The 17,669-nt window shown below is 45.2% G+C and overlaps 1 protein-coding gene across 3 annotated transcripts in view; it reads right to left on the bottom strand.

Moving 5' to 3' along the window:
* larp1 (La ribonucleoprotein 1, translational regulator) overlaps window positions 1–17,390 on the bottom strand; it is a 44,591-nt gene extending 27,201 nt beyond the window's left edge. For all 3 annotated transcript variants that reach the window (XM_076750542.1, XM_076750543.1, XM_076750544.1), the window contains exon 1: window positions 16,754–17,390. In XM_076750542.1, coding sequence (XP_076606657.1) covers window positions 16,754–17,141 — 388 coding nt within the window. In that variant the 5' untranslated portion in view covers window positions 17,142–17,390. The remainder of the gene's footprint in view (window positions 1–16,753) is intronic.
* Window positions 17,391–17,669: the final 279 nt, after the last annotated feature.

Raw genomic sequence — 17,669 nt, 5'->3', positions numbered from 1 at the left:
CGTGTCTTTATTGTGTGTTTTTGTATACTTGGTGCAGCGTGTTCACATGTCAGAGTTTCTTCATCAGCTTATGTTGAGGCACAGCAATTCTTCACATTCCTGAGACTAGAAACTGAGAAAGAAAATCATAAATAACAAAAGGTCAGGCCGAGTAAAGATGCTTCAACGGCTCGACAGAAACTGACCAAGAACCCGAATTTCTGGACTGGATTTTGACAACTACTTTGAATCTCTGAAGGCAGCCAAACCAGCTGAATATCAACTCACATCACACTGTTAAATCAAGCCAGAGGTGTGCTGGGATTAAAAGTTCAGAAACCTTTTCTGGCCCCAAAGAAATCACTGCCTTCATTATTCAGAGCCGCTGAGAAGTCCAGTGAGGGAGATTAGTGCGAAAGCTCCGTCTACACCGTGTGTTTTCTTAGGTACAGTCATACAATCCTTCGGGTAAAAACTGTGACCAACTGGAGGTCACGTTCGCAGAGAGCATGACTGCACAACCACACAGAGAGGCGGAAAGAAGCACTGTACAGAGGAAAATAGGGCTCGACATGGCAGCAGTCAGGGTTTGCTTAATAGAGACGTTCTCCACACATTCACATCTACCGTCTCTGGTAAAGTTTGGCCACATGAATACCAGCATAAACAGGAGCACAGCGGGTCCAGACTTCAGAGTCAGGAATGAATCTTTAAAGAAAACTCCACCAATTCAGCATCACACTCCCCTCGAAGTATCAAAATTAATACAGTAGATCCAGTGTTTTTTATTCCACACACCCTCCCTCCTTGTTAAAACTGCCTACACTACCCACAATGCAACTTGGCAGCTGACAGGTCAGAGATTTAGGTGTGTTAGCCTAGCAGCGGCTAATGTAGCCTCCAGCTGTTAGCCTCAAGCTGAGATGCTCTCTTCTTTCTGACTCCTCATGTCCAGATGTTTTTCCATTTACATTGTTAGTCCTTCAGATTAGACCAACTATTGCTGACTCGAGTGACATCACATGAGGCAATTAATCAGCTTTCCCACAGCTCCCTCTGAAGCCACAAAAGGGCTTTACACGCAACTCCCTGAGAACTGCAAACAGACTAATACCAAAGGAGTTGCCCATTAAATTTAGAGCAGGTTTTAACTCGATACTGATCACTGCAAAGCTGAATCGTGAGCCTCTCGTGTCTATAAGTGTCCTTTGGTATCTCAGAGATGTGACTTATGTCATCTGCTCACAACACTTTACATGACCTCTGCACTTTAAACTTGAACTGCGTGTTTAGTTTTCAGTCATGCTGTTGAGAAATGGTTTAGCAGAGATTCACCTCGAGTTTCCTGACGCTGCATCTTTGACCTTTGCTTCGTTTTGTTTGCTCAACTGTGTCACACTCGAGTTCTCCAGTGATTTTCAGAGGAAGCTAACAGAGCTGACAGATTCTGACACTGCCAAACGAATTCAAGCAACAGTGTGACAAACAAAGACAGACAGCAACACTTAAATATTTGTAATGCATCCTGCTTTGAATGTGTACATACTTGTTCATCAAGAGCAGTTATCGGCAGATTCTCTCTCTCTTTTGCGCATCTCGTCCCATTACCTTCCACAGGTGCAGCTGTCTCAGTTCTTGGTCCTCTGCTCTTTCAATTTGGTGAATCAGCCTTTGTAGGAGGAGGCCGTGTGAACTAATTCAACACTAAAATGTTTGCTTTGTAAAACTGGAAGCTCAACTTCTTAACCTGGCGACATTTTACTGTTAAATTAAAGCTTCTTATCACCTTGTGCTGTGTCCAGTGGTTTAAACTCACACTAAATGCTGCACATAGCGCTGCTTCAACAGCCTGCTGCTTATCCTAATCATGGCTGATGGCATCACATGGGCCCAATATTCAGCCCCCCCAAAAAACACTAATGATGGATGGGAACTACAGGATTCTCAAAGGTACCAAACATGCTGCATTTCTCATTCTAGTTCAACCCAGAATGAGGATCTTGTCTCCTGGGATCTTATGAGCAATAACCTCTGAGCATTAGCTGACCTCGACCTTCGACCACAACCACGGTTAAGAGGTCTTCCTCGTGGCTGGACGATTACAAACGTCTCCTGTTCATGTGACTGTTTCACCAGCTAGACTAAGATAAACCATAACACTTTGAGGTGACTGCTAAATGTGTCATTTTGTTCTGCAGATGTGCATCAAAATACACATGATGGTGGAGAATCATATGGCAGCTTTTTTATCCAAATAGTAGTCCAACAGAAAATTGCATAGGAAAGTCAATCTTTGATCAACAGGAGCCATCTTGACTGACACCATTGGACCACCCTCTTTGATTTAACGTACTCTTTCGTTAGCTCACCAGCTAAAGAAGTCCCAGAGCCAAATATCTGGTGAGGACACATGGATTCATTCTACTGGGCCAAAAAGCAGAAAACATAACCTCCTTTGTGGAGCTAAATATTCTATAAATCACAAATATTCTTCAGCTTCCTCTTTAGCTTCTCTCTTTACAAGGAGTTTCCAACATTAGCCGGAACATTCAGCCACATTTAACACACATTTCATGGAGCAGAAACTCCCGGTCGCCTCTCAGCAGCCTGACGTAGAAACTTTGGCCGGGGTCGCTTTGCACAACTCTGTGCTAAATTAAGAGAAGGAATCAGCGTGAATTCCTCAAGTGTTTATCCGCTCTTATCTGCTTAGTTTGAGCAAAAAGAGTCAGCAGCGGCAGAGTGAACATTTCAAAGATGAAAATCACACTGGTGCTTACAGTGCATGACAGAGCATGTTTAACACACACACACACACACGAGCTGGGTGTCAGATTTACAGCGCGACCATCAGATCTTTCCAGCGAGGCATTAAAATGCCCCAACGTTCACTGGATTGATTTCCCGTGAAACAGATTATGAATACCTGTCACAGGAAGTGGGACAACTGCTGAAAAGCTTACTCAGGAGGCTTTCTGCCTCGTCATGGTGACACAGGGCTTACACAGGCTCTAAAACACACCACTGGGAGGATAATATTCACTCTATAGTATTTCCACACAATAACATGAAAAGCCTTTTTATTCTTACTCTATTTGTATTTCTAGCAGACTAAACTAAGATGGTGAACATGGTAAGCATTGCATCAGCATGTTAGCATTGTGAGCATCTTAGCATCAGCATTTAGTTCCAAGTACCACTATGGCTACGTACAGGCTAACAGAGCCGCTAGCATGGCTGTAGACTTAACCTTGTTTGTTTGGTGCTCAAAGACAAACATGACAATCAGCTGCCCTCACCTGGAGGTCAACTGTGTGAACGCCACACCTGAGGGGGCGACACCAACATGTTACACAGTTTGTAATTGCAGCAAAGCAGCAAATGTCTTCGGCCGGTCAAGTTTGCTTCAGATCCTTTGAAATCACTTCTGAGAAACTAGCTGAGAGCCACCGGCCCTGCATCAAACACGACTGGTTTCTCCTTCCTGAAGGATCAGACACATAATGGAATCATGGAGTCTTTCAACGAGGGCACAAACAGTGGTTGTTCAAAGATAAACAGCAGGTTTGTCGAGCACTGCCTCATTCTGCTGATCAGCTGAGCCGTATGTTACGATTCCTCCAATAAGAGCACGTAGACATCAGTCACAGGGCGGCTCAGCACATATCAGATGATATCAGATGACAGTTTAATGTGAGAGCAGAGTCTGCCGGCGACCGTGACGTCTACCGCTCCTCAGGCAGTCACACAGTTAGCGGTGCATTCATGCCGAGTGCACATGTACTGTACATGGGTGTTTCTTAAAACGGGGCTTTCCCTCCGTTGTTCACACAAGCGTTTTCTTTTTTTAATCTTCATTCATACAAAAACACAACTGAAGCACTGTCAATAGCATACCAAACCAACAGGTGGCATACTAACCCTAAAGCCATGCTGGCCAATCAGAAGTCTGAAAAACAGCCATTACCGGTCGGCTACTTGCAAGCGGAGGTCCGATCCTAACATAATGGCACACAGGGATGCATCTTAATCACAGAATTTGACCCTAAAGTTCAAATATCACAATCACACATCAGTAAGACACAAAGTAAATCAACCAAACTATGGCTTATTAATCAGTTTTCTGAGCTAATTGGTCAAAGCTTGATTAGATAATGATTCTTCAGATAAACACATAAAAGAAACTCTCATTTGCTGAATTTCTGTGGACGATGTTCCGTTCTTTGGGTGTCATTTGCTAAAAATGGTGCAAAAAGCATGAAAGCACCTTCAGATCAGTGGACAGGTAGGAGAGAGGGCTGGGCGTTATCTAGGTGTCATGTGGTCAACTGTACAACAGCACTGATAAGAGCGTTTCATTCGCTAAAACTCAAGGTCACGTCAGGTGTGTGTGCATGTGTGTTACATATCACTGAAACATGTGGAGCAGAATGGAGTCGAGGAGGAGAAGGGAACGACTGACGATTTCGCTGTATTTGCATTGGAAGGGAGATCAGTTTCATCAAGCCAAGTGCTCCTAATTTATCCTCAAGGTGCATCAGCAGATGAGAACAAACTGAGTGAGAATCAAGGACGAGGAAAGCATGAATCCACCTGACAGGACAACGTGCTTCTTTAGAAACCGTTTATCCATGTTTGAGACTGTACACGGTAACACCATGTCAAGATGACGAGGTGAAACTGTTGTCTGACCACATGACATCCACCCATCCGACTGTCAGGACAAGAAGGCAAAATATTTTCATCATAAACAGTTTCCCCCAGCCCGCAAGAACTACAAGAGAAAGCCAAAACATCAAATCTGAGACACAATTCTCGTTTTTTCGGCACTAAATGACACCGTTTCGATGCAGCTGCTGAAGTGTGCCAATCACCAGCAAATCTGACCGCCCTGTTTGACCTGTAACTGTATCAGCGCAGTTCTGAATAAACAAAACAAAGAGCAGGAGGAAGCTGGATCAGCTGGACCTGAAACACGACCTGACGCACAGCAGCCACAAGCAGCGCCAACACCCCCGGCGCCCGCTCGGTCCACCGCACTGCAAGCTAACAGCAACTTTAATGTCAACCAAATCCAAACAATTTCAGGCGGTCCAACACTGAACATGTGTTTGCGTGCTTCACTTGATCATAATCAATTACATGACTTTATTTCTGGTCTGCACAATGTTTTGAAGTGATTCATATGTGACTGTCTGCTGTATTTGTATTTCTCCACTTCTTTGTGTTCTCGAGTCTGATGAAAAGATTTCATTAATTTCCTTTGTGTGTTCAGTGGAGAGCAAAGTGCAGGATGTGTTTAGCCTAGCTTAGCAAAAAGACTGGGAGGAAGGGGAAACTGCTAGCCTACGACATTCAGGAAAAATACCCTGCAACAGCTCAAACATCCTTTTTTTATAGTGTATTTTTAGCAAAAAGGCTAGCTAGCAACATAAGAATCTGATTACATTTAATCTGATTAAACCACAATGTCACGTTTTTATATTTATACCCACTTTGTTTTTAGAAGCCGCGTTTGACGAAGCTAGGCTAACAGTTTTCATTATGCTAACCAAGGTTAAACCCATTATCGACCAATCTCATCGCTAAACACACAAGCATCCATAAAGACGACCATTGTAAACTTAAATGATTAACTCCATGATTATGCCACTGCCTTAAAAACCAAAACAACCAGCTGAAAGACGCTATACAAGAGTCTGGAAACGCATCATTGTGGGTTCATCACAAGCGGCTCCTTCCAAGTACAAGAAGGGGGGGTGTGATCATTGCTCTGCATGTCACCCATCAGCGACTTTGGTGCTGTGGCTGTTGGTGTACAGCGACTCCTCTTAGTCCATCATCACTCTCTCCTCGTTGTCAGTGCTCACAGCTCATCTCATTTCACTGTCTCCTGTGTTTATTCCCAACGTCTTTCTTCACAGCACTCACAGCCAGTTGTTGCAGCCTGCTGTGCACACCCGACTGCCAGAGGCTACCATTAACATTAGCCACAACCAACCCCCGCCACTTCACATTAACCATTACCTCTCCCCGCCTCTGCGTTCAAGCCCTTCAGCTGCGAAGGATCCACGACATGTGATCATTTTGCACTTTCAGAAAGCTTTGCTGCTTCCTTCTAATTTAGATTTAGACAGGAGGACATCAGATGTCCTCTTTCTTTCCGTCTACTGTTATCTCCAATGTCACCATCCTCAACAGACACAGTCCCAACTCCCTTTTTCCCCCCGCAAACCCCCACCAGAGTACACACCTCAGGTGCAGTCCAAAGACAAATTCCCACAGGCGCAGCGGCACACATCAGTGACAATACCTGCTCCGAAGCCCACAGGGTATCGCTGGTGAGTCCTATAAATAAACCTTGTGCCACGTCGCCTCTGCAGTGTTAGATAAACACAGCGGCAGTGTTGGGAAACAGGCCCAGTCCACAGCCAGATGCTGGGACTTTTTATTGGCTATGGTAGGTTTTTTTTTTTTGGCTGCTCCCACATGTATTGTACCATCATTCTGAGGTCATACTGTATTTGAAAGATTTACTTATTTGGGGTGAGTGTTGCACTCTGGGATTTCCCACTCACTGTGGAAAGTTATGAAGGGGAAGCAGCAGTAGTATCTTCCTCACAGGACACAGAAGCCAGCGCTAACCCTTATTATAAAACACACATTTGAATTTCAAGAGTGATTTATATTTCTCACTGAATGAATTAAAATGACAAGAATGCTCGTTTGAGACGCACATAGAAACAGAAACTGGATGAGGTTAGTGTCTCACGCCCAAAACCAACATTTAATCAGCACGAAACGTAATCAGTTAATAGTTTTGTCAACAAGCCGCTGGCAGTCTGGTGGCTGTACGTGCCCACAGAGCAGTGACGACAGAGGAGGGAAGCCTGTCTGCAAGAACCAAATATGGAGGAAACGGCCGTCAGAGCGTACGCCGGCAGCCCGGCTGTCACAGACAAACACACACGTCAAAGACTCTCGCATGGTCAGTGTGGTGACATCACCTCCTGCGGTGACCATCCACACAGAAACACACACGCTACGTCCAGGCGGTGTAACAAGCGAGCGACCTGGGCTCCACAAACCCAGCCCGACATCAGATCTCACCGGACATCATCGACACTCAGCTGCTGGCTTTGAATCCAAATCCCTGGATGAATCCTAACAACTATTCTGGGATGCTTTTCTGCAGCTTGTTTCAAACACATCTCAGCTCCAGTGTGTTGCTGCTGGGAGTTTTGACTAAACAGCTGCTTCCTGTTCTGTTGGGAGCGAAAACATCATGGCAGCACTGTCTGATGTCTGAAGGTTTTGACTACGGCCCAAAACTGACAAAACAGAAAAACAGTCACTTTCTCTGGATATGCATTTGTATAATGTGTCTTAATGGCTCAGATTGCTGTTTTTCTGATATGGATGGGCAGCTGTTAGCATCTGGAATCCCTCAAGCCGTGCTAGCACCAAGCACAGCACAGCACAGGGAGGTAAACATGATTGTTTACATGTGAAAAATACATTTCCTTTAGCTTCTTCACTATAAAAGTCTTGCTGGCTGAGAGTAAAAGCCGACAGTGGAGAGTAGAAACGGGAACGCAGGAGTGAAACTGAACACCAAAGGACAGAGATTCAGTTACGAAGTGAGAGCTGAACACAATAACTCTCTAGTTGCAGCAGCGTTGAGCAAGACAGTTTGTCTAAAATGTAGTTACATATACAGACAAGATACACATTGCATCTTCTAACCAATCGCAGGAGGTGCGATCGCTCCAGGAAGAGAGCCTGGATGAGAGCTAAGCTAACCCAGCTCAGACCTGAGGCTGCTCCACGACGCAGCCTCGTCCTGCCTGATGAATGCTGGCAAGACGAGGGAAGGCGGATTCTGTGTTTACATCAATGTTGCTTGGTGCTCAAACTCAGTCAAAGTTGATAGGAAATGTTTCCCAGATGCCAACCACACTACCTGCCAGCAATCTGCCGATCGAGACGCGACAGTCCAACGAAGGCTTAGTGATGAAAAAACTTTCCTAATCAGGAAGTCGACTGGAATCATGGATCTGGAGAATCTTCACACCCCTAATTTGCCGTTCACACCAAAACATCTCATCACGGCGGGAACGACTGGTTTGCAGTGAAACCATAAACTCAAGAGCACAAAAGGATTATTATTATGTTTTTTTTGTTTTGCCGTGCTGTCCCGTCTGGCTTGATTCACTTCATGTGACATGATTTTTTAGATTTCCTCGAATCTTAAGTTCACTTCATTCTCAGATACCCGTTTTAATGAGAACACGAGCACCAGCTACCGCCATGTGGTCAACAAGCTGCAGCTGCTTTATTCCAGGTTAATAATGACGCCCACTAAGCCAGTTAGTGTGCAGGTCATTACACCAACCAACACCACCAGTAGTTTAGCTCGGAGTAGTAGTAGTAGTAGTAGTAGTACTAGTAGTAGCAGTACACACTAATCACATTAAATCTGTGACACGTATTTCTCCCTCATGGCCCATCCTGATCAAGAAGTGTTTTAAAAGTAAACCCACTGTCTTCATTACTGACTCAGGGCGTTTGGCTGCAGGAGCTTTTTCACAAACCACTAACTGGGCACATCCCTGATGCAAACAGTCCACACCCTGAGCGACTGTGCACAGCTGAGCCTCCACAGCAGGGATGTACCGCTATCATCGAGTCCAGACACGAGATAAAGCAGCTCAGCTTGAGACTGGAAACTGACACTGCGCTTCAGTTTTTGACAAATGACCCATATTGATGACCTGAGGCTGCAAGTGAGATCTTCACAATCAATTAATGCGTATTCTGATTAATCCTTAAATCGATGATTTGTAATATCCAAGTATTTGGAAGGTATTAATGCAGCTCGAGATGTGTGAAAACTCAAACTGTTCAAGTAGCAAAATCGCAGCCTCAGAGCAAACTGATGCCAAAATAAATGTCACGGAAAATAGACGAAAACATTACAGATTGGTTCCTACAATAGCTTACACAGTGCACAAAAACATTATACATGAACCATCTAAGTTTGGAAAACTACTCATCTAATTCGGCTCTGACAGCATCGCCTCGCTTGTTTACCACCTTGCTCCAGCTCTCCAATGAAGCTGTATGATGTTTACACTGAGTTAAATGTTCAATCCCATCAAATGGAAATGTCCTACATGTCTTGTGCATCATTTTAGACACATTTCCTCAAACTTCTGCCTGACAGATTTAGTATCTTTGGAAACTCCACTAGCATCTTAAAGGGCCAGTGTGTAGGATTCAGGGCGATCTATTGGCAGAAATGTAATATTGATAGTTGTGTTTTCATCACAGTCATGTTTTAGAATGAGCTCTTTGTATCTACTGTGTTTTTAGGAGCCTCCATAGGGGACAACCTGTTCCATTCCCAACTCATCACATATGGACACTTGGTCAGGACCCCTTGGCGTCACTTTTTAAGACACTGGGTACCCTCTAGCATCATTTTTCAATAGACTTCTATAGACAACTCAGTCTCACTCACAATGAGTCAAATGATGGAGCATAAAGAGTGAGAAAAGTCCACATGGAGGAGGTTGGGGTGGTTGGATGGGCCAAGCGCAGGACTTTGACCCAGGAGTCCGAGTTCATGTCCTGTGAGGAACCAAATGGAAAAACCAAACACTGGCCCCTGGCATGGGTTTTAGCATGGTTCACGGTTTTTAAAAGCCACCATAGGGGAGGGTGAGGCGGGGGTATCCAGATGGTTGCAATCTGCAACCTCACTGCTAGATACCACTAAATCCTACACACTGGACCTTTAAGATAAAGTTAAGACATAAAGACACTTGAGATGTGCCCAATCAGCTGAGCTTACATGAACGCCGTACACACCCATTCAGACACAGCAGCAGTAGTTCCAGTTTCACCCCTTCACGCATCAGCACTCCTTCCAGGTTCGTGACCTTTGCCGGGTCCTAACACCTCGTAAAAACCTGGCTACAAACAGCCCCCCAGGTGTCTGATGACGGGAGGTGGGGGTCTGCCTCTTCACGGCCGCAACAATGAGGACAGGATTCTCAGAGCAGGGACAAATGTGGGAGACAAGTGAGGCGTCCATGCTAATTTTGAAACAGCAACTCCACCCCCTTCCCCTCTTCTGTAGTAGAGACCGCCGCAGGAATGCCAAGCAGCTCAGAAACATCACACACTTGAGAGTCTTTCATATTCACAACTTCATCTAGAGCCACAAAGAAAGAAATGTGCACAGGGTGGAGGCTCTCATGCAAAAAAAAAAAACAAAAAAAACAACAAAGAAATCATGGCAACACCTTACTTTAATCCCCCCTATGTCGTCAGATATATGGTCGTTTTGAGGTGTTAATTAATGCACACTATTTCTCAACAAATTTAACTTCTATGAACATGTATTTCATATTATTAAAACTTCAGTATTTTAGTATAATGTCATTTGTTTATACACCAGCCACCCACAGAAGGAGCCATAATTGTTGCTAAATGCATTAAAAGTACAACAAAAGTGCTTATGTCTGCTTAAAACTACATTTAAGTGGGTTATAAACCACGTTTATATCCGGCTTTTAAATGCTAAATATATGGGGTAAATGCAAAGTGTTGCCACAATCACAGTCACAACGTAAAGAATTCACACCTCCTGTCTGACGCTGATACGACTCTTCACAGACCAAACGCTGCTGTTCATTTGTCGTGCTGCATAAGAAAAGTCCCAAACAGACAGAGCTTCATTTGCAAGTGTTGATCGAGGATCCTGCACATGCTAAATGAATGCTAACCTACATTTATACTTAGGCTGGACAGCTGATGGAAATATTTAAGGGCATCACTTCTGGTGCGTTTAACTGAAAAGCTGTATATATGAGCTCATTATCTCCAAGCCATAACTGTACATCAGCCCTCCTGAAGAAAGTTCACCCAAATTTCCTCACAAAAATCCTGTGCTATGCTTTAAAATGATACCGAAGGCAAAACACTGAATGTGCAAGGCTACCTGATGATGAATAGTTCCAATATTGGCCACAGAAATTCATAACTTCTTAGCAAAGTTGTCAAGGATGCCCTCAAGACTGTGAAGATCTGTGCTTCGTGTGCCCTGTCTTCTTCTGCACAGCTTACAGGAGCTCCATTACACGCTAGCTGTGGCTGAAGTCCCACATAAAGGAAACACCACACGCACTCATTCATTCAGCAGGCATTACGGTAATGCCATACAAACGTCAACAAACTGGAAGCCTGTGTGCTCAACATCCACACAGCAAGAAGCAGCTGCAGCGTTCTTACAGTAACACCGTGCTGCAAGACGAGTTTGGTGCTAAAAAGAATGAATTCTGGATATTTTCATTGACGCTGTCGCTGCCACGTACAGCATATTATTACTGCTACTTGAACATGACAGGGCCAGACAAACTGTCCTGTGGGGTTGGGTTTCAATATGGTTATTTTAAAATGTAATTTGTCGTGATGTTTCTCTCTCTGACTCTGACAATAGTTTATGTGTGTCATGTGCTCTAAGTCGAGGCAGGACTGAAGGCCAGCGCTCAGCAATTTATTGAATAAAGAAAAAATACAGTCTAGCTTTGGACTTTGGGTTGAGGTTGGGGCCCATATTTGGCAGTATCTCCCATGTTTAGTTGGGTTGGATCTTACAGAGCCGGGGACAGACTGCTTTTGGGTCTCAGCTTTAGCTCCAAATAAAAACTGCCTGGTTAAAAAAAAAAGCTGATCCAGGATTTAATTTGGCCACAGCTCGTTTAAATCCATTTGGCTAATTCTACTGTCTGCAGTTTGTCTTGGCATCTGTGAAGCCCTCAAACCTCACTTCCTGGTTCATGTTTCATCCTCTCACCTGTACCTGTAGCAACACACCATCCATTGCATGTTTTTTGCAGCAAATTGGATTTTGCTACCATCAAAACTGTTGCAGGAATCAGCTGAAAACCGACCTCGGCATTGCTTTTCTCTGCAGTCTGGATATTACACCATCTGACTGAATGAATTAAATGTTTAAGCCAAAAAAAAAAAATCAGCATAAAGGGTCTGCTTATAAAAGACAGTGGTACTCTTGTTCTGTGGTGACCCATCAGAAGAAGGCGGGCAACACCAATGCTAGCATTTATCACTAATTCACCATGAACTCCCTCAGGGCCAAAACGCACTGGAGAATCCAGACATTTAAACTGATCAGAGGAACTGAGCCTACTTGTTAGGGAAATCAACTCAAATTCTGAACTGTCCACCTTTAAAATACACTGAAAGGTTGTGCTGCACCCAATCAACTTTACTTCAACACGTAAACAAGACAGTCAGAAGACTAATGGACCAGACTGCATTGAGTCAGCGTGATGAATCTGTTCATCTCTGCCCGACTCGCCTGACTGACAATTTCTGTTTTTGTTGCGAAGATGCCAATAAAGCCAACATACAGCAGTCGAACAAATCCCAACATTCAGGAAAACATACAAAACAACATACTGTAGACGAGGTGAACACAAAACATCTTCACCTCTGCACAGACAGTGTCACATGACCCATCGCAAACAGAGCAGTGATTCAGCTAAATGGCAAAAAATGTGGATGTCAGACCAGCTTCTACACTTGAGTCTGAGCTGCTCCAGTAATGGTGTGGTCAGACTGGATTTAACCGGATGAAATTAAGTCATGTGGTGTGGCCAAATGCAGGCAGGACAGGAAGTAGTGTGGGAAGGTTGTGAGCATACGCTGCGGTAGCTAGCGGGGCAAGCAGGGCTAACAACAGCAAACCTTAAATTATACAGCTTCTTATTAAACGTCTTACTGTCACCTCCCTTGCACTCACTGCAGACAAACAGCATCCCTCGTGCTCTGCTTCTTGCATTGTTTTGACATGCGGTTATATACACAAGGATATATACAATCAATGAATGAGAGGTCATTCATGGAGGTCAACTCAACCAGCAGCCAACACGTCTCGGGAAGTCTCTAGTAAAAATCACTGAGTATCCTGTGGAGCTTTTGACCAGAAACAGCACCACGGAGCAATGTTTTTACAAGCGGGTCCCACTTTGGTTTGTACTGTCCACCAGCAGACAGGTGACTCAATGCCGCTTCAGCCCATTTCACTCTACGCCATTGTTCAACAGTCGCTGCCGGTAACGCACTGACAAAGGCTGTGAAGAAGAAGACTGTGACCAAGTGAGCACGAATGTGTTCAATTTTGCTATGTGAGACACTTTGGGCTGCATGTTTGCATGAAAGGTCCCATATAAATAAAAGATGAGCTGAGATGAGTTGTTGCAAACTGGTCTCAGTGGTGGTTTTTGGTGACAGTGTGAAGGATGCAGCCACACACCCTGAAGACGAGACAGTCACAGTCATGTCAACCACTAATATCACCAACAGCCACACATTAGCAGGTCTGCTCTGAAGCTAAAACAATCATTTAGATGTATTGACAGGTGACGAGATCAGGCTGCATCACATGGCTTTTCAAGATCACTGGCTTTAAACTGCCCTTTTCACATTTTCACAAACAGAGCGATGTGAAGGGCTCAAGTAACTTCCAGTAACAGTGTCCTCTCTGACCTCTATATGGAGAGTTTGAGGCTCTGGAGGGTAGATTCAGTATCAAAAGGTCAGGCCCAACAGGGTGAGGATTTGTTTCATCTCTCGTGCCATCAAAATGTCAAAGGCTTCTGATGAGCTGGCTGATGATCAGTCTTTCATATGCTGGGTGATAATGATGTTTTTTACCATTTATGACCAATTTTGTCACTGTAAAACACACCGCCTTGGTTCATCGTTCCAACAATCACCAACTCTGGTTGAAATTGAGTTTGATGTAAAACCATCAGGAGAGGAACGAGACAGAGGGCCGAGCATCAGAGACTAATTATAAATACCAGATAACGAAAACCTATTGGGCCCACGTCGTACATACATTTATGCTTTTTTATATATAATATACATCATGTTTCAAGGCTGTGTGCTCATCCAGGTTTCTTTTGGCTGCATGAGGAATCTCTCTTTGTGGAAAAACAAAGTTAAAGGTTAAAGTTCAGCAATCCAGTACGACAACATAAAGCCATCTCTGCAGTGACAGAACAGACAGCTGGTCATGTGCCGGCCGTCGTATTCTTTCGGCTAAAATATCTCCCAAATGAGAAAACTGTAAACAGACAGTAAACCCAGTCGGAGGAGCATATCGGAGGAGATTGTGAAAATGTGTTGCTAATTTGGATTCCTTTTCTGCAAATTACAGTCACATACAGTAAATTACTCCCAGTGTGATCCTACAACAAGCTGCCTGGGTCGTGGAAACACATTTCCAGCCTTTCAGCTGGTGTTCTAATCCAGGACAGGAGCCCAGGATGTTGTTCAAGGACACACAGAGTACACATGACTGATTAGAGAGCGTTCGACCTGTTAGAAAGCCTCAACTTCTGAGCTTTTGGTTCGCGAAGATTCATTCCAACTAAAACGAAACCTTGCAAAAACATTCTAGGGCAGGAACTTTGCAGAGGCTGCCGCCATCTTCAGAAATTAACTTTGGCACACTGCTACAACTTTGGCAACACTCACAGGAAAAGATCAAGCAGATATCCTCATAATGCAGTCACACATGGTTACCCTATGTTTTATTATTATCCAAATTAAACAATCTTAAAAGCAAGATTCAGTCTGTTCATGAGTCATAAACACACACCCTGTAACTCCAGCTCCAAAGAAGACAAGGCTTTGACTACAGTGGTCACATGAAGGAAAAAGGGGGTTTGAAGCCACTGCTCCAAATGTGCAAATCGACAGTATGGCTTTTGGTCTTTGAATGCAACATAAAATAGGGGGGCACCGCTGCCTGGTTATCTCAACCTCTGGCTCCAAGCCAGGTTTACTTGCTGATGTGACAGCTTTTGGAGCACATCCATGCAGTCCACCCAGGCAGCTCCAGATTCAGGGTACAGGCTGTACTCTGAAGTCTACATCAGTTACACATGTATCAGCACAGCAAACAAACCAGCTGGCAAACAAACAGACAACACAAATCGCTCACAGGATGACCCGACTGTGCAACTGCAAAGCAGCCAGTGTCCAGGAAAGAGCACACATGGCTGTGAGGCAAGACACCACGTTGCCTTCACACAGAGCAGAGAGGGGAGCTGCCTGCATGTGCATCACCACAAATCACTCCACATAACAGATCAATGTGGCTTTCACTTTGCCAATCCATCCATAATTAGAGGATATTCACAATGTTTATTATTTTTTAATGACAAAACATACTGAGATGTGATTTTTGTATCTCGGACCAGTGTGAGATCATCAGCAGAAGCCATGATGACTCTCACCACTGTTAGCTTCCATGCTAACGATAACTAGCTGGGTGGACAAGCAGACAGGAGCGGAGTTTGCACTGACAACAGACACGGTACACGACAAACGGATTATTAAGCACGAAACAGCCAGTCTGCCTCACACAGAACAACCTGAAATCATGTATGACCTATGAGTTTGCACCGACCCGACGCAGCTAGCCAGCTAACTCGCTAGCTAGCAGCGCCCATGCCTTTCTCTAGATGAACACGTGGAGTGAACACGTGACGTCTCATAACAAACCTGCTCCTTTTTAGAGCTTAAACGAGCACGTTTCACGTTGGGTCGTATTTCACTGTCGAGAATCGATATCGGAAAAGATCCGAAGCCCACAAGTTTTACACGGGGTGACTGGAAAAGGACAGTAGTGCCCAGGAGGCTAAGCTAACATCTGAGTGGGAAGGGCTCGACGACGCGCTAGGCCAAAGAAACCCGTGTGTGCTATTGTTAGCCTGCTAAGCTGCTACACAGCCGGCCAAGCTCGTGGCTTTTCTTCTGATTGATGCAATACGAGACATGGGCGGATGTCTCATCAATGTCTGGCGTGGCTCTACGCCGAAACCTGCCCTACAACAAACGCGTAAACAGTAGTAACCACCGGTTTAAATATTTGGCAAGCACAGGGAGTGTATGAGCTAACGACTGAGTGGCTGGGTGGCAGAGGATGAGGCGTACAGGGGAGGAAGAACACGGTCACGGTGCAGGCTAAACATAGGGACAGTTCAGCTACTCTGGCTACTGTCTCCTGCTGGGTTAAAGTTTACGCATGCACGGTGACACTGTCGAAATTAAGACGCTCTCCTCCCTTTAATGCCACAAAAATACATCCACCGACACGAAAACTTGTGAAATCAATAGTTTGCCTGGTGAGGCGACACTGGCAACTTTAAAACCACTGCACGACAACACAACGTGTCCGTAAACGTGCAGCACAGGCGAGCAAAGGGCCAGAATCCATTATTTTTACCTGAAACTCTTCGAATCGTGATTACGAAGCAGAAACATGAGGATTTCAGCTTAAATAGACCTAAATATCCCTCCGCCTGTGATTATGGGGGCATATGGAGAGCTAAAAAAAAAAGTTAATTCAAAAAGGTTTGGGGACACATTTTCAAGAAGTTTATAAAGGGTGTGAGCCATTGTGCAATCAGCCACCCATGGGTCTACTCTACCCCCCTGAACTCCAAGAATAGCCTTCCCTTGGAGGAGGGGTGGGGGACGTTACTCCAAATATAACCAGCCTGCAGGGGAGCAACAAGAGGGCGACCACAAACTGGGCTAGTTTTGGTTCAATAAATGATATCTGAGCCCCGTGACAGCTGCTCGGTCGCCCCGTGAGACCACACCTGGACGGACGGACACCAACACAACACTGACAGCCAGTAAATCAACATGAAGGGAGGGTACGCACCGTGGTGTGCTTGTCCATTCACGCTGACCACGGTCACCGCATTCATTTTCCTAGTCCACGGGTTCACCTTGGGCGGGGGAGCTTCAGTAAACTCCTTTCTGTTGCAGCCTTTATCACCCTCCACGGTTTGCTTGTCGTCGCTGTCACAACCCCCTTTGCCCTCCTGCGTCGCCTGTTTGGTGGCTTGCTCCTCCATATCGGGGGTCCCTCCCTGCCCGGGGCTGCTGCCGCCGCTGCTGCTCCCCTGGTCGGCGACACCCGTCTGCCGCTTGGCCCCGTCTCCCCGGCCGTCCTCCTGTTCCTCCGGCTCACCGCGGATCACCTTACCGTGCTCCTCCGCTTTGGCAAGCGGGTTGCCGGGCAGGAGAGTCTCCACCTGAGTGGCCATTTCCCACCACCGTCTTTCTTCCCCCCTCAGGATTACCAGTCCTCCCCCCGGCCCGAATTCGCCTTCAATTTCAAGGAAATGTGAAGTTGTTCCGCGGAGTCTGCCGCTCCTCTGTCGCTCCTAGACCAAAACGGCTTCAGTCTAAGACGCAGAGCAGTCGGCGTTGGATTAAAACATGTATAAAAATAAAGAAACGTGTCCGAGGGCCTCTCAGGATTACAACCTTAACTCCACCACTAGCAGCAATATGGATGATCCCCACCACGCGATAAAGGGGGGCGCGCACGTACGCCGTAGAGGGGGAGTAGCCACGTAAAGCCGGGATCGCGCATATGGTTCAGGTTGAGATGCTGCGTTCAAGTGCTTCCTTCTCGTAAAAGCTACCTCGTCATTTCCATTTTTGGATGTCATAAAGTGGACTTTAAGAAACTACACGCATGTATCATGACTGTATAGGACGTCATATATACTGCAACAATAGATTTAGGCAAGAACTGTGACTGTCCTATGTAGAAGTTTCAATTGAAA

The sequence above is a fragment of the Chaetodon auriga genome, chromosome 15 (assembly GCF_051107435.1).
Source record: "Chaetodon auriga isolate fChaAug3 chromosome 15, fChaAug3.hap1, whole genome shotgun sequence".
NCBI classification, from domain to species: Eukaryota; Metazoa; Chordata; class Actinopteri; order Chaetodontiformes; family Chaetodontidae; genus Chaetodon; species Chaetodon auriga.
Note: the sequence above shows the minus strand (reverse complement) of the source record. Positions and strands in the feature narration are given on the sequence as shown.